The 14435-nt window shown below is 42.1% G+C and overlaps 2 protein-coding genes across 3 annotated transcripts in view; one reads left to right on the top strand and one right to left on the bottom strand.

Moving 5' to 3' along the window:
* The window catches only part of LOC125178160, a 6937-nt gene extending 3584 nt beyond the window's left edge, over positions 1–3353 (bottom strand). Inside the window, exon 1 of the mRNA XM_047881286.1 lies at positions 3008–3353. Within this exon, the coding sequence (XP_047737242.1) occupies positions 3008–3148 (141 nt within the window). The 5' untranslated portion in view covers positions 3149–3353. The remainder of the gene's footprint in view (positions 1–3007) is intronic.
* LOC108675868 (beta-hexosaminidase subunit beta) overlaps positions 1–12976 on the top strand; it is a 22191-nt gene extending 9215 nt beyond the window's left edge. For both annotated transcript variants that reach the window (XM_018163915.2, XM_018163914.2), the window contains exons 10-12: positions 10701–10809; positions 11508–11619; positions 12494–12976. In XM_018163915.2, the coding sequence (XP_018019404.1) occupies positions 10701–10809; positions 11508–11619; positions 12494–12744 (472 nt within the window). In that variant the 3' untranslated portion in view covers positions 12745–12976. The remainder of the gene's footprint in view (positions 1–10700; positions 10810–11507; positions 11620–12493) is intronic.
* The last annotated feature ends 1459 nt before the right edge of the window (positions 12977–14435 follow it).

The raw sequence follows: 14435 nt of genomic DNA, 5'->3' as shown, positions 1-14435 counted from the left end.
AAAATATCTTTCAGAATTGTTCTTGATTACATTTGTGAAAACTAAAGTTATGTAACTGTCTCTTATACACATCTAGATGTGTATAAGAGACAGCAACAGCATAGCTCGCATGCACAGCACAACAGCATAGCTCGCATGCACAGCACAGCAGCATAGCTCGCATGCACAGCACAGCAGCATAGCTCGCATGCACAGCACAGCAGCACAGCTCGCATGCTCACAAGCGTGAACCACAAGAAGCACAGCTCAGCTCTTATATACAGCACGGCAGCACCGCTTGCCGCGCTCGTTCAATTAAGCGCAAATCTGAAGTTTTGGTTGCAAGTTCGGCCGCGGCTCCAGAGGACCGTTTTTTGCGAGCGTCCCGCCCCCCGGTCCTCTGCTCGTTTGCCAAAGCATGCGTCTTGCTGGAGCATAAAATACTTTTTCCTTTTAAAATTTAACATGAATATTACAAAAATACGAGAAGCTCGTATGGTTATGCTGTCCTATCAGATCATTTACATTATCGAGCCGACGGCAAAAGCTAGAAAGCGCATGTTTGTAATTAAGGTAAACCGTTACATCCCAGTCGAAATCCAGATTCCGCTCAGGGGCGCCTATAAGGCTCGCCATAGCCGCCTCAGAGGGAAATCAGACGCGGATCGGCCACCTACTGTATTCTGCCACAAATTAGGAGCCTTTTCGGGAGTCACATACCCTATATAGAGGGCTCAATCAGCAGAAGACAGCCGATATAAGCGGCTGAATAGACTGCCTCATGCTCACCCTGCTCAGTAGCTGATATGAGTTTTTAGCACGAGCGTGACCAGCCCTTGATTCAGAAACCCCGACGATGCAAGTTCAGGAGCACGAACTTTTACACGTATACGTTTCAACACTCATGCACTGTGTGTACGTCAACGTGTGTGCATTATGCTAACTTCAATACGCTTGATTTCAAGATTTATGAAATTTCCACCGAGCCCAGCAGTGTTGAAAAGGTCTCAAATTCAAACTTAATTAGACGTTGGAAATGCTTCTATTCTTTATTTTGCAGCTGTTGCTAGCAATACTTTCAGACCCTGGCATAACAGTTGGCTAGACTAATGGTTTCTCCAAAAAAATGTTCAGCTTTAGGCATATGTCTGATCTTTGCTCAAGCAGAAAATTGCTTATAAACGATCTCGCTGCACTATAGCGGTCGCGTTGGTGTTGACTATCGCGTAAAAGAAGTCCATTTGTGAGCAACATATTTGACTTCCGAATTTTCCATAACTATCATATATTCCGCCATTTATTTGGTGGTCACTCCAGAAATTCAGGGTGCAGTTGATAATTTTGAAGCTTGATAATAAATTTATTTTAGAACTCAATACTGTCAATGCAGAATGGATGATGAAAGATCCTCATTTGCTATGATATGTGTTTAAATGAATGCTGCAATCATGTTACTGCCGTTAGTGCCGTAACTCGATTTTCTCAAGATTAACGCGTGCTTCTAAATTTTATCGTTTGGTCTTTCTTTCATCATTGGACGCGTAAATTTGAGGCCCTGGCAGAACAGTTTGCTCGATAGAAAATTAAGGTGACGAAAGTTATATGGCAAGATACGCAAATAATTCAACGGATTATCTTAAACCCAACGTTGTTCATTCAGAAGGATATATGGTCGGAATGGGTGAAATTGGCTTGAATTACATTATACCTCGAATAATATATGTTCACGTATTGATTGAAATTTTTCTATTTGTTAAGCGATTATTGCCCTCATTTTAAATCATTCAAAATTCAAATGCTCCCTAAATTCTCCCCAGTATAACGGGAGAATGGAAGAGGGCATTTTTTAACGCACTTTTCAGATTCGGCCGTGTCCGTCCCGAAGGTATCAGGGGCCAAATACGCGCTCCCCGCACTCGATCCACGATCGTCAGGGAATAGAACTGACTCTAATCAGGCGCTTATTTCACTCGAACAACCAGAGCATAAAGCGGACATATACAGTGGGGGGAAATAAATATTCGTACACTTGAAAAATCGTATTTTAATGTATGTAAGTACACAAACTTAACAGGAAAAGAGATTTAAATTATGTATAGAGACGCATAGTGTTCAAAAATACTATTAAAGGAAATTAAATCTCAATGCAGCATCGAGATTTAATTTCTTTTGATAGTATTTTTGAAAACTATGCGTCTCTATACATAATATAAATCACTTTTCCTGTTAAGTTTGTGTACTTACATACATTAAAATACGATTTTTCAAGTGTACGAATATTTATTTCCCCCCACTGTATAGATCCGCAAATTTACGCTCTGGGCGAGCAAAAGGTGTCACTAACTCAGAAGCTAACCACCTCCTGAATTCCATTAGGGATAATGCGCAAGTTTAGTTTTATGCAGATCAAATAAAACCGGAGTTGGCTTTCAAAATTCTAAGCAAAAAATACACGAATAACCTATTTCAGCTCTTTCATTGTTAAAGAGATTAAATATTTGAGAATTTTGTAACCAGGAATAAATTTATCGCTCGTTCTATGACAAAAAGCAATTGCAAAAACGTGTCACCAAAAATTCCACAGTAGTTACAGAGCTGAACACCCCGCCCTCAGCCCACATCACCACGTTACCGCGTGCCTATAAGAGAATCACTAACAAATCTGCATCCAACTAGCGCCACGGAAGTAAATATAATCTTAGCAATCTTTTTGGGAATAGAGGGAGCCGGTCAAGTGCGCTCTGTAATACCCGACTTAGCGGGATGGCAGCTCCAGTTCCGAGGGCTTGCAAGTTTAGCTGAACTCGGTTTAAATTGCAACTCTAGCCAAGGGCTGCAACTTTAGGCTTTGATCTAAAGAGAGTCAACACCCTAACTCGTCATCGGAACCTTACAGTAGCAGGTCTAGTAGCATTATTACAATAGCAGGCTAATTGCCCACGATGCAGGCTTATGAGTGCCGCACAATATACTCCATTTGGCAGGCCCGAAAGCGAGCTGCGCTAGCTCTGCTGTTAGCAAGCAGTACCTGCCAGCGGGTGGTGTCCAGCGCGTGTTTGCAGGTAGGCAGGACCATCTTGGCAGCGGTGTGGCCACTCCTGGAGGCCGACGGCCCGGAGGACTTGGATGCGGAGGACTTGTGGCCAAGCTTAGCCAAGAGCGGCATCATGGACGCCTATAGCTTTTCAAACACACTCCAATATTCAACTTAAAACACGACAATTTTCCCGCATAAACTTATTAAAAAGTTTAGTTTAGATTGAGTTTAGGATTAACTTGACAAGTTAAAGTTTAGGATTAATTCAAGCAAACTAAAAGAGCAAAGGTCATTTTATCCGCGAAATGACGATGCATTTTCTGTTTTCATCTTAAAACTGTTCCCTGGCGCACGAAAGAGAAAGCGATAGTTAAGTAACACGCTTGTTGAACTGTTAGGATTTGAGATTTTCACTTCATATGTGAGCTTGACTGCTCGTTTTCAACGAGTTTTTGGATATACTTGGACTAATATCAGCAATAATGAGACAAAAGAATGTCGCTTATATCGATCAATGGAGAATAAAACGTAACACCAATTGACATCACAAAGAGTGTACAAGTTGCACAATTCGTGAAAATAATTGTGTAAAATTTTTCTTCATCATAACTATTTCAATTCAAAAGTTTTAAATTTTGTTACTGCCTACAGATTGCCAATAGCAGGATAAGCAGGAAAATTAGAGAAAGCTACTTCATTTAGGAGTGGAGATAAGGTGAACCTATTGAGTGAAGCATCACAGGAGCCAGCCTGTGCGAGGTCTCGCGGCTCTCAACGTCCTCCTTGACGAGCTACCGGCAATCAGCGGCAAACAAGACGAACTCTGTCGTTATTTCAGCATCATAATGACTCAGCGGCAATAACGGACGGATTGCATTCAGCATCATTGCGGCTCAGCAGCAATAATGCTGCTGCATGGACTGATTGCATCTCTGCGGTATCAGCAGTCAGAAGACAGCATTTAATTATAACCATAAAATTTCTTAGTTTATAATTTTAAATTGTTTATCTGTTCTCGGCAATCTTCAATGCTGTTCGCGTGAATCAAGAAATAACGCTTAAGACTAATTAATAGTTAGAATGACACTTTATCCTCAACATATTTTATTCTAGAATTTTTTTCTGGAACAAAGCAGCGTCAGAGACGAATGGAAGACTGAAATGTTGGCCAGTCTGACCGGAGACCGGCGCCAGCGAGGGCCCAGCCAACCACTGCAAAACTCTACGGACGTTGAGGCCAGCATTACACTTATATTTTCCTGCGAGCGTCGTGTGGTGATAGTACATGATGACCACCTTTGACGTTTTGAATAAATAAACTTGTTCGAAGTTTCCATTGTTGAATAATCATAAGAATATCTTAATTATGAGTCTAAAAAACCAATCCTGGCAGTGGGCAGTTATAGCACAGTTACAGTTCCTTTTCCATCATTCAGTAGAACAGATATCGAAAATCGAGTTCATAATTGGAATTAAAAACCTATGCCACGTAACTTCGATGGCGAAGAAACAAAGTAATTCAAATGAATGCTGTGAATCACTAATCCCGATCAAAGTAAGTCAAAAGCTGCGCAATACGCGAGATGAGAAGTAACGTGATGACGAGCGGCACTCACCACTCGCCATCACGTGCCGCGGCACACTGAGCGAGGCACAGCATCAGCAGGACGTTTGTGTGGCGCGTCGCGTCATCTCCTGCAGAGTAAAGCAGCCTGGCACTGAGACGTGTGCCACGTCTGGCACTCAGACCTGTGCCCGGGCTGAGTCATGACACAGAGGACGCCAGCAAGATGAGCAGGTCAGTAAATAACCAAATTATGGCCATGAAAAGAGAGCATCAGCACACAACAGCTGACTGCTTCCATGGCAGCTGCGCCAATGAGCAGCGATCATTGATTGCCACGGCGCGCTGTGATTGGTCGAGCCAGAGGCAGCTTCTGCACTGAGTTTATGATGAAGTGCAGAGTGAAGTGCAGAGTGAAGTGTTCTGAGTGAAGTGCAGAGTGAAGTGTTCTGAGTGAAGTGCAGAGTGAAGTGTTCTGAGTGAAGTGTTCTGAGTGAAGTGTTCTGAGTGAAGTGTTCTGAGTGAAGTGCTCTGAGTGAAGTGATGTGTATAAGAGACAGGAGCGAGGTGAGGCGTAAGTTGAACACGACTGAGATGAAGAGAGCGAGGTGAAGCGTACGTTCAACACGACTGATTAGTTCGCACGCACTTCTGTAATATCGGGTTTTCTGTTATAATCTTCATTAAGGGACAAAGACAGACAATAATAATCTTTATACACGTATTATCATTATTATGAGTATAAATCTGATGCACACTTGATCTTACGCTAATATAAACAACCTGGTCGTGATTATCAGCTAAAATAAAAAGAAATGTAAAGCCATTAATAGGAACGCCATCACTAAATGGAAAGCTTTTGCTATGAGACATAAATGAAGAGCTGCAGCACAGCTCGTTGACTAGTACGACGTTGTGGACTTCCGTGGTGATCTTTTCGCTGGACTTTGTGTGATGTAATGAGGTCCGTGGTGTTACTTTTATTGGTCTTCATGTGATGCAATTCATTTTCAGACTCCATGTGATGTAATCGCGACTTTTAAGGTGCACTCCAGATGTTCTAGTGCTCTCACAACCACTTCACTATTACCGAACTAATGCAAACGTCATAATGGAGACATAAACAATGAAGACATTCAATGACTCAACAGCTCAAACACTCGCATCGTTGAGCGAACATGAAGAATGTATAATAGAACAAGGTTGACTCATCATAAGAAAGCATGTTTGTTCAATGCTGATAGAATAAACAATATCTCATAATGTATTCATAGATTGACTTATTAGTGCATCAAAGAAATAAATAGAATTGACAACATTCCGAGATAAGTTTGCTCCGCTACACTCGTGCAGCAAATAGTTGAAGTTACGAATACATAACACAAGATGGGGTGTGGCTTGGGTGGACCGAGTCCAGGGATTGTGACTATAAAATGAATAGAAGGAATACATAAAAGCAAATGAGAAATAACAAATAAGTTCAATAAAACGTTGATAATTGAGTGAAGAAGGCTAAGGAGACGCAAAAGAAACAATGACACACGGCTATGCACTATATTCCTGCTAACTGGGCCATAGAAGTAAATTATTATATAATACTTCAAGAAATTTATAGGTCCAAATTTAAGGTCTCAAAAACACCACAAAACCCTAGAACCGAACTCGGGGGCTTGCAATAGCGACCAGTCCCACGCCGGGTTCTCATCTAACTGCTCATATAGACACCCTGAGAACCCTGGCGTTCCAGATGCCGTGTTTTCGTGAAAATCAAAGTTAATCTTGGAGTGAACAACGCGGCGTCACATAAGTACCTCGCATGAGTGACACTCACCAACCTTGTAAGACTCCGCTTTACTTCAAACTCTTGTGGCCGGAGATACGCTCTTAAACAAGACCTAGTGCAACCTTAATCTTTTGCCGACTACATTTTTCAAAGCTGCAAGATGCCGTTAATTGCTTGTAATTGCTGATGATTTTATTTGGACAAGATGAAGAAGACGAGGCGCAGGCTTGTCACAGCAGCAGCAGCAGCAGCGGCACTCTTAACGTGTCGAGGTCTGCTGGCAAAGCTGAACATGCGGCATCCGACTGCTCGTTATTGCTCTGAAGGACTCATCATACTGAGCGTGGAGGACTCGTGTGTTAATACTGAGAGCTGCTTCAGCAAGACACGCAGGCAAGAGAAGAGACGTGGACGGGTCTTGCAGGTGCACAAGGATATTGGAGAAGGGGGCCCTGGAGATGGGGGCGCTGGAGAAGGGGGCGCTGGAGAAGGGGGCGCTGGAGAAGGGTGCGCCGAAGAAGGGTGCGCTGGAGATCGTGACACTGCAGGAGATGTAGCACAGAGAGACAGCAGTCCAGAGGCCACCATCATACGGAGTCATCTGGAAATGCCAACGAGCTTACTATGCAAAAAAACAAGGCCGAAACGTTCGTAGAATATTCAGGCAAGAATGATAAGAACATTGAACATATTCAAATTAGTTCACTTGTATAGTAAATCAGATTTGGAAGGCCTTGCGAGAATGCTGACCGGCATTCCAAAAAAAAAAGAGAACTTAAATCACAACCAACTTAAAGAAAGAATACTTTTACTAAAAACTGCAATCAGAAATGTTTTGCTTATGCACATACTTGGAATGATAAGAAATGTGGTAGATAGTCGAGCGCAAACGATCTAAAATACGTAGATAACAACTGACCGTGGTAAAGCCATTTGGTCTTCTTAGGGTTGGCGCTGCAGGTCTTCACGTAATAGGCGTTGTCGGGCGGTCTTTTCTGCGACAAGAAATTTTACCGTCAACTCTTTTCTGCGATAAAAAAATTACCGTCAACTCTTTTCTGCGATAAGAAATTAATAATATAATATTTTCTGCGATAGTAAAATTACTGATAGAAGGCATGAGCAATAATGATACACACCTTCTCTTTACAGGAAGAGAGCATGGAGATGGGAGAGAGGCAGATGGCCTGCACTCACCTTCTCTTTACAGGAAGAGAGCATAGAGATGAGAGAGACAGATGGCCTGCACTCACCTTCTCTTTACAGGAAGAGAGCATGGATATGAGAGAGAGACAGATCGCCTGTACAGACAGAGCAGGCGACCAGTCCTCGGTCAGTATGCTGAGGCAGATGTGGCCGTTGCTGTAGATGTGCGGGTGGACGGGGATGTTCTCACCCACGAACGTCACCTGCGAACACAACACACAACTGCTCGCGCTTTGTTCTTCAAACATTTTAATTTGTCATGCATATAACATTGTTCAGGCATAGGCGTATAGTACCATGCTACTCACTCATAACTCACAAGGCATATCGTGCTATGTTAGACTCACTCATAACTCACAAGGCATATCGTGTCATGCTAGACTCACTCATAACTCACTAACTCGGAAATTTGAATAAGATAACCAAGCAGAGAAAACATTAAGTAATTCATCGAAAAAGTTTCGGAGACCAGCTCCATCATCAGAGAATGTAAGCACAACCAATAGAGAAAGCCTGACTAATCTTTGTATACACGAGGATATTCAGCCCAGTGATGCTGATAAAGTTGTTCTCGTCCTCAGTTCTCACAGCTTAGAAACTCTAAATAAGCTGTTGCTCGCCTGCGGCCTCGATTTGTGTCTTCCCGTTTCTAAATTTGGCTTTTAGGAATTTTTTATAGCGTTTGAGCAAGCATGACTTACGTCTTTGGACAGACCTAGCCAAGATTAAAGACTGCAGTGTGGCGCTTTTGTTTATCGAACCGTTGCACCAGAAATCTGTATGGTCTCGTCTCTCTTACCCATCAAAATGCATCGAAAGTCAAACGCAATCTGTAGAACCATTTCAAGAATTGAATATCAAATTAACACTTCCAACCTAAACTAGGAGATTCCTTGCCTTCGCTCCTGAGATTTATTCTAAATTTAACGTTTCCAGCTCGTGTCTTGGCATATTGTAAGGCCTGATCGAAATTCGCCAACCTGATTTCGCTTCGATTCAATTCCGTTTAGTTTATGCTGCTTGTAGTACACCGAGTTCTTGCCTTGCTAAATTTTCGTTACCTTTTTTGAATGGTGCCACGACTTACCAGATTGTTGACAATACGTACCATCTTTGCGGAACGCTTAAACGATTTTATCGATGTTCAGCACCTAACTATATAGCCTCGTTTGTTGAGCGAAAATTATTTAATAATAATCCCACAATAAAAATTATTGAAATTTGCCTCAACATCTTGTTCAAAAATTGTTCCTTCTTCAGGTATAAATATCTTATTCCCGCCTTAATGCAGTGCTCACTGAGTTATGAATACAGTTGTGAGCAGTGCGCATCAACATACGTTGGAATGACGTCACGTAACTTCTATATCCAAACACCTGCAGTTATCGTTCGCATTCTTACCCGTCCTACAATGCTGTGCCTTCACGCTGAACAGTGCGACGTGACTGTGTCGGAGAGCGATTTTAAGGTAACTTGGTCCCACTTCTGGTGCCTAACACTTGCGGACCTTAGATTTCCTGCGAGTTTTGTAAGTGAAAGCACATTTTATCAACGCTCACACTTCTCGTGCGCTTGAAATTTCAATCGGTTGGTTCTGATGCTACTGGCCCCATATTTCTGTTTTTTTTTTATTATTTCTTTCTAGTAAAACTTTTTTTCTCCGTTGACTTTACTTGTATTCTCTGAATATTGAACTTATGATGGAGCTGATCTTTCAAACGTTTTCGATAAAAAAAAAAGGTTGAATTCACTTGACATTTTCTTTGCTTTTAAATTCTTGGTTGAATTAAAAAAAAAAACTAATGATATAAGGACTTGGAATAGGATCATTCGGAAAAACAGTAAAATAGTAGAAAACATTCGGAAAATAGATATAGAAATAGTCCACATGCCAAATTTTTGTTCTAATGGCTCTTGTGTTAAATCACTGATATATAAAAATGCGAATAGGCAATGTAATCAACAGGAAAATATTGGCATTACACATTTGTCATCATCATACCAACGTGTTGATCACGGTTACCGTTCATAATACATTCATCAATTCACTTGTAAACGATAAACAACTTTGGTAACGATGTAAAATTATGAAAAACATTCAAGTGCAAATACACCTAAGAATTGGTCACGCTTTTCAATCAAAATGTAAGTCATTCGTATTTGAATGTCCGCTCGCGAAATAGTTAAATTCTCATGTAAGTGGAGATGCTTCGCGGAATACCCTGAAAGATCCTAATTTAATTTCAATAGTAATTACAATGGGGATTTTAACACAGCTATTTATTCACTTTCCCCCTAACGACAGGTACTCACACAAAGTGAATATATTCATAATAATAGTAATATAATATTAATATGTTACAACTTCCATAAACACAAAATGATTCATAATAATCTTCAAAGGCACAACTTCTTGACGCCTCAGGGCCTATACTTTCAAAAAAAAAAAAGTAAAGAGATCGTAAGTTCATCCGCCAATCATTGACGGGCTTTCAAGCAAAATCCACCAATCATAGACAAGAAAATAGAGCGTAAGTACTTACGTTCACTTAGCGAGTTTTGAAAGTATGGCCCCTGCTGCAGTAGAGAGTACACCTCGAGGACGGGGCTCACCTCAGGGCTGTCGAACGGATATTTTGACGTGAACTTGAACAAGAGCTGGAACCTTTCTCCCTCGTACAGCGTGCCGCTCACCCCGTCCATCATGATTGTCCATCTGGCGGCACAACATGCAACTTATGAGAGGTTGCCTCTCCCCCTCACAACATACAACTTATGAGAGGTGGCCTCTCCCCCTCACAACATACAACTTATGAGACCAGGCTCACATCATAGGTACCCAGGCTCACATCATAGGTACCCAGGCCCACATCATAGGTACCCTGGCCAACATCATAGGTACTCAGGCCCACATCATAGGTACCCAGGCCCACATCATAGGTACCCAGGCCCACATCACAAGTACCCAGGCCCACATCATAGGTACCCACTATATATAACTTTTCAATCTGGAACAAAATAGCTTCAACTTGAAAGATGGCATAGCGGCATAAAGGATTCTGGTGGTCGGAAATTACAAAGAAAGTTTTTGTATGGAATGCAAAGTTGTAATGATGTGACTTGTTCTACAGGTACATGGTGTGGCAGGAAGTGTTCGACAACAACGTGACGCTGGCCAGCGATACCGTCGTGCATATATGGAAGGGTTCGGGAGACGATCTGGAGAATGAGCTCAGTGACGTGAGATTATGTCTTGTTATTTCCTAAGTGATGCACTAAATTAGTTCTCTTGCATACACAAAATAAATTTGCTACTGCATGACGCTATGATTGCAGAAAAGTTCCATAACTTCTTTCAAATCTAAGATCATTTTGAAGGTCAAAGCGCGTCTAAAAAATAATAGTTGAGCAAAATTTATTGGGAAATTAATAAAGTACAAAGTTAACCACGTGCATGGTAAGCATTATGGAGAAGGGATCTTTAGAGGACTTAAACAAGACAAAAAATTTACCTGAATCAATTTCGTTTTACGAAGGCTGCTCAAAACATTAAGGTTAGCTCACAGGTGCATCACAGTCATGAGACACCGCCTCATGAACTGAACTACCACCACACCGCCTCATGACTGTGATGACACCTACACTGTTAGAAAAATTACCGTTAACGGTATTACCGGCGTTTCAGTGGCCGGTCGGTACGTGAAAAGAAACATCGTGTCGCCGTTTTTATTCTAATTTAACACTAGAAATCCGTAAAACATCTGATAAAAACGGAGAAACAGTTTATTTTCACGGGGCGATCGGCCACTAGAACGCCAGTGGGACCGTTTTTTCACCGTTTTTTCTAACAGTGTACCACCACTACCACCACACCGCCTCGTGACTGTGATGACACCTACCACCACAACCACCACCACCACACCACGTTTTCTCCACAGGTAACAGCAGCAGGCTTCTCTACGCTGCTCTCGTCGTGCTGGTACCTCAACTACATCAGCTACGGTACAGACTGGCACCCATACTACGAGTGCGACCCGCAAAATTTCAATGGTAACGTTTAAAAAAATTTTCTAATCCAAAATTTAACGTTAGCTTTAACATTTCCAATTTAATATACTTAACATTACGTCGTTAACGTTTAAAATTTCAATCTAGTCTATTTGAAATTTTAACGGCAACGTCTAAAAAGTTAAATAAAAGGATGGTCATAAAAGGCTTCTGTCTGCTTGAGTAGAACATTAGTCAATAAGTTACCGAGATTTTCTTACAATTTTTGACTGCAGAGAAAGATATTTCCTCGCTTGATTTTTTGCTCTAATACGCAGGTTATGTGCAGTGCCACGAGTCCGTATATACTAGTATTATTCTTTTTTAGTCTTGAGCTAGGCTGAAGCTGTTCTGCTCATTCAACAAGTCTTCTTGCCTGTGCCAAGCATAATCTTATGTGAACGCATGCACCAAGCGCAGACATGACCGTGTCTCGAGGAAGGACCACGACTTGGCAAAATTCATGTCCGACATGCATGCTTTACCCAATACCACACGAAATAAATACTGTACTTGCTGCTACGTGCATTTTAACCAAGTGGCTCGTAAAACTCGCGTGCGCTTGAAAAAATTTTTTTCTGCAAGGTATCTAATAGAGAAGCATCGTGACTGGTCGTGGCTTTGACGAAACTTGTGGTATTGTTTACGGTTCAAGGTACTGGTTTTCAGGCCTGCCAGCCTACAGAGAGTTAGTAACGCGGGGATGCAAGCCAATGCATATTAGTCATACTAAAACAAATCTTAATTAAGGTTCAATGTTCTGGTTTTCAAGCCTGGCCTACAGAGGGTCAGTAGCGCTGGGATGCAGGCTAATGCATATTAGGCATTATAAAACTAATCTCAATTAAGGTTCATTGTATTGTGTTTCGCCCTCAAGGCACTGAGGCGCAGAAGAGCCTGGTGGTGGGGGGCGAGGCGTGCATGTGGGGGGAGTGGGTGGACCGCACTAACCTGATCGCCAGGACGTGGCCCCGTGCGTCGGTGGTCGCCGAGCGCCTGTGGAGCGACGCGTCTGTCAACAGCACCAGCGAGGCGGCGCCGCGGCTCGAGGAGATGCGCTGCCGGCTCCTCAACAGGGGCTACGATGCCGAGCCGCTCGGCTGGGGATATTGTGATGCTGACCTTTAATACACGTATTCTCGAGGTGCTGCTCACCTCTTTTGTCAAGCTGTCCTTTGTTATAACATTTTCTTGGCATTTGGCTCCTCACTTATCCATAGTAATCATTGTTTGGAAGATATATGTGGCAACCTCGCATTTATTAAATTCTCCGTTTTTCGATTTTCATAGCCGTTTTCAAAGAGAAAGGAAAGTTCATAGAAACGTAGAACAGTAAAAACAAAGGATGAAATGTTCGCAATGAGTGTTTTTTTCAAAGATCGTAAGTAGAAACTTCTGCTTGAAGATCGGTGAATCCCGACAATACAGTTCTCAGCAAAGTAACTCATTTAGTACGACGAAACACAAACAAAACGTTATTGTCCAAATTGAACCACCAAGTGAAGGTGTTGTACGAGATGATTATGAAATTATTACGGTTCACTTAGGAGATGTTTTATCTAACGGTTGTTTTTGCCACCGACTTGTGGACGCTATCAAGTTAACAAGCAAGCAGAACTATACTTCATAGCAGACATTTACTGTTTGCCCAACGAACTCAATCCAATCGAGTAACTCTTTAATACGAGAAGGTAAATGAAATTCAACAGAGAGGCATTAATTGTTCTCCATTTGCAACTGGTCTTGATAACTGTGAATAACAAGAAGACCTCACGCAAGACGCACCTCAAATATCACCACAGCCTCGTGGCTGCATTGACTCAAGGGCTTCAGAGACAAGCTACCTTCCATTTTGTTCGAGGAAAAAACATAGAATACTTATGCATTCATGAGCTTTCCAGCAGCGTTTATTTACACTAGAGGTTAATTCGAAATGAATAAGCATATCAATACAACAGATTTCGTGGCAAAAGAAACACGTGCATCTCTACGGTGAATTTAATTAAGTCTCATAAATGAAATGGAACTTCGCCAGGCAACGTTTGCCTGAGCCAAAGCTCGTCTGCACGATGCAGGGCGACTGGCGCCGCTGTCGTCTGTGGGGCTGGCGTGCAAGACTTGCATATCACAGATCGCGGAAGCGTCGCCTAGAACGATATAAATAAGTACCGATGTAAATAAGTTTCACAAGAAATAACAACATAGTCTACATAGAGTGTACTAAACTCAACAGACATCCCAAGCGCCACATGCGCCGAATACTGAATCTAAAAGCCTTTACTTGCATGTCCCACACGGACGTAAAGCTTGGAATGTATCACGTGAGACCTACCGAGTAGGTACCTAGGTCTTCTGTTTCAGAAGTGAGTTGCAGGCTTCATTATGGAATGCTTCGACATGATGGATTACGAGCACCACAACATCAGAGCACAGATATGACGGCACCACAGCAACAGCATTTAGCCACAGCAGCGGGCGACAACTTCCTACAATTCTCAAGTTGCTACCGACCTTCCTACAATTCACCAGCAAGTCAATACGTGTCACTTCTGACTCACGCGCACATAACATAACATAACATAGTGATGTCGGCGCTGGAGTGTAGGCCTGATGTGGCCTGTCGCCGATTCTTTTCCTTTTCGTGCCTTGTTCACAGAAGATCTAATATCGTGTTATTTGCCCGGATCTTTTCATGACTGGCGATAGTTTGAAGTAGCTACTAGACTTCCACCGGGTTCGATAAGGAGCTAGGCATTTCAAATCTGAACATATATTTTTCCATAGCTTTATCTAGTCTGTTCTTGAACGCGTTCATACTT

This window comes from Hyalella azteca, unplaced genomic scaffold (assembly GCF_000764305.2).
Source record: "Hyalella azteca isolate HAZT.00-mixed unplaced genomic scaffold, Hazt_2.0.2 contig7542, whole genome shotgun sequence".
NCBI lineage: Eukaryota > Metazoa > Arthropoda > Malacostraca > Amphipoda > Hyalellidae > Hyalella > Hyalella azteca.
Note: the sequence above shows the minus strand (reverse complement) of the source record. Positions and strands in the feature narration are given on the sequence as shown.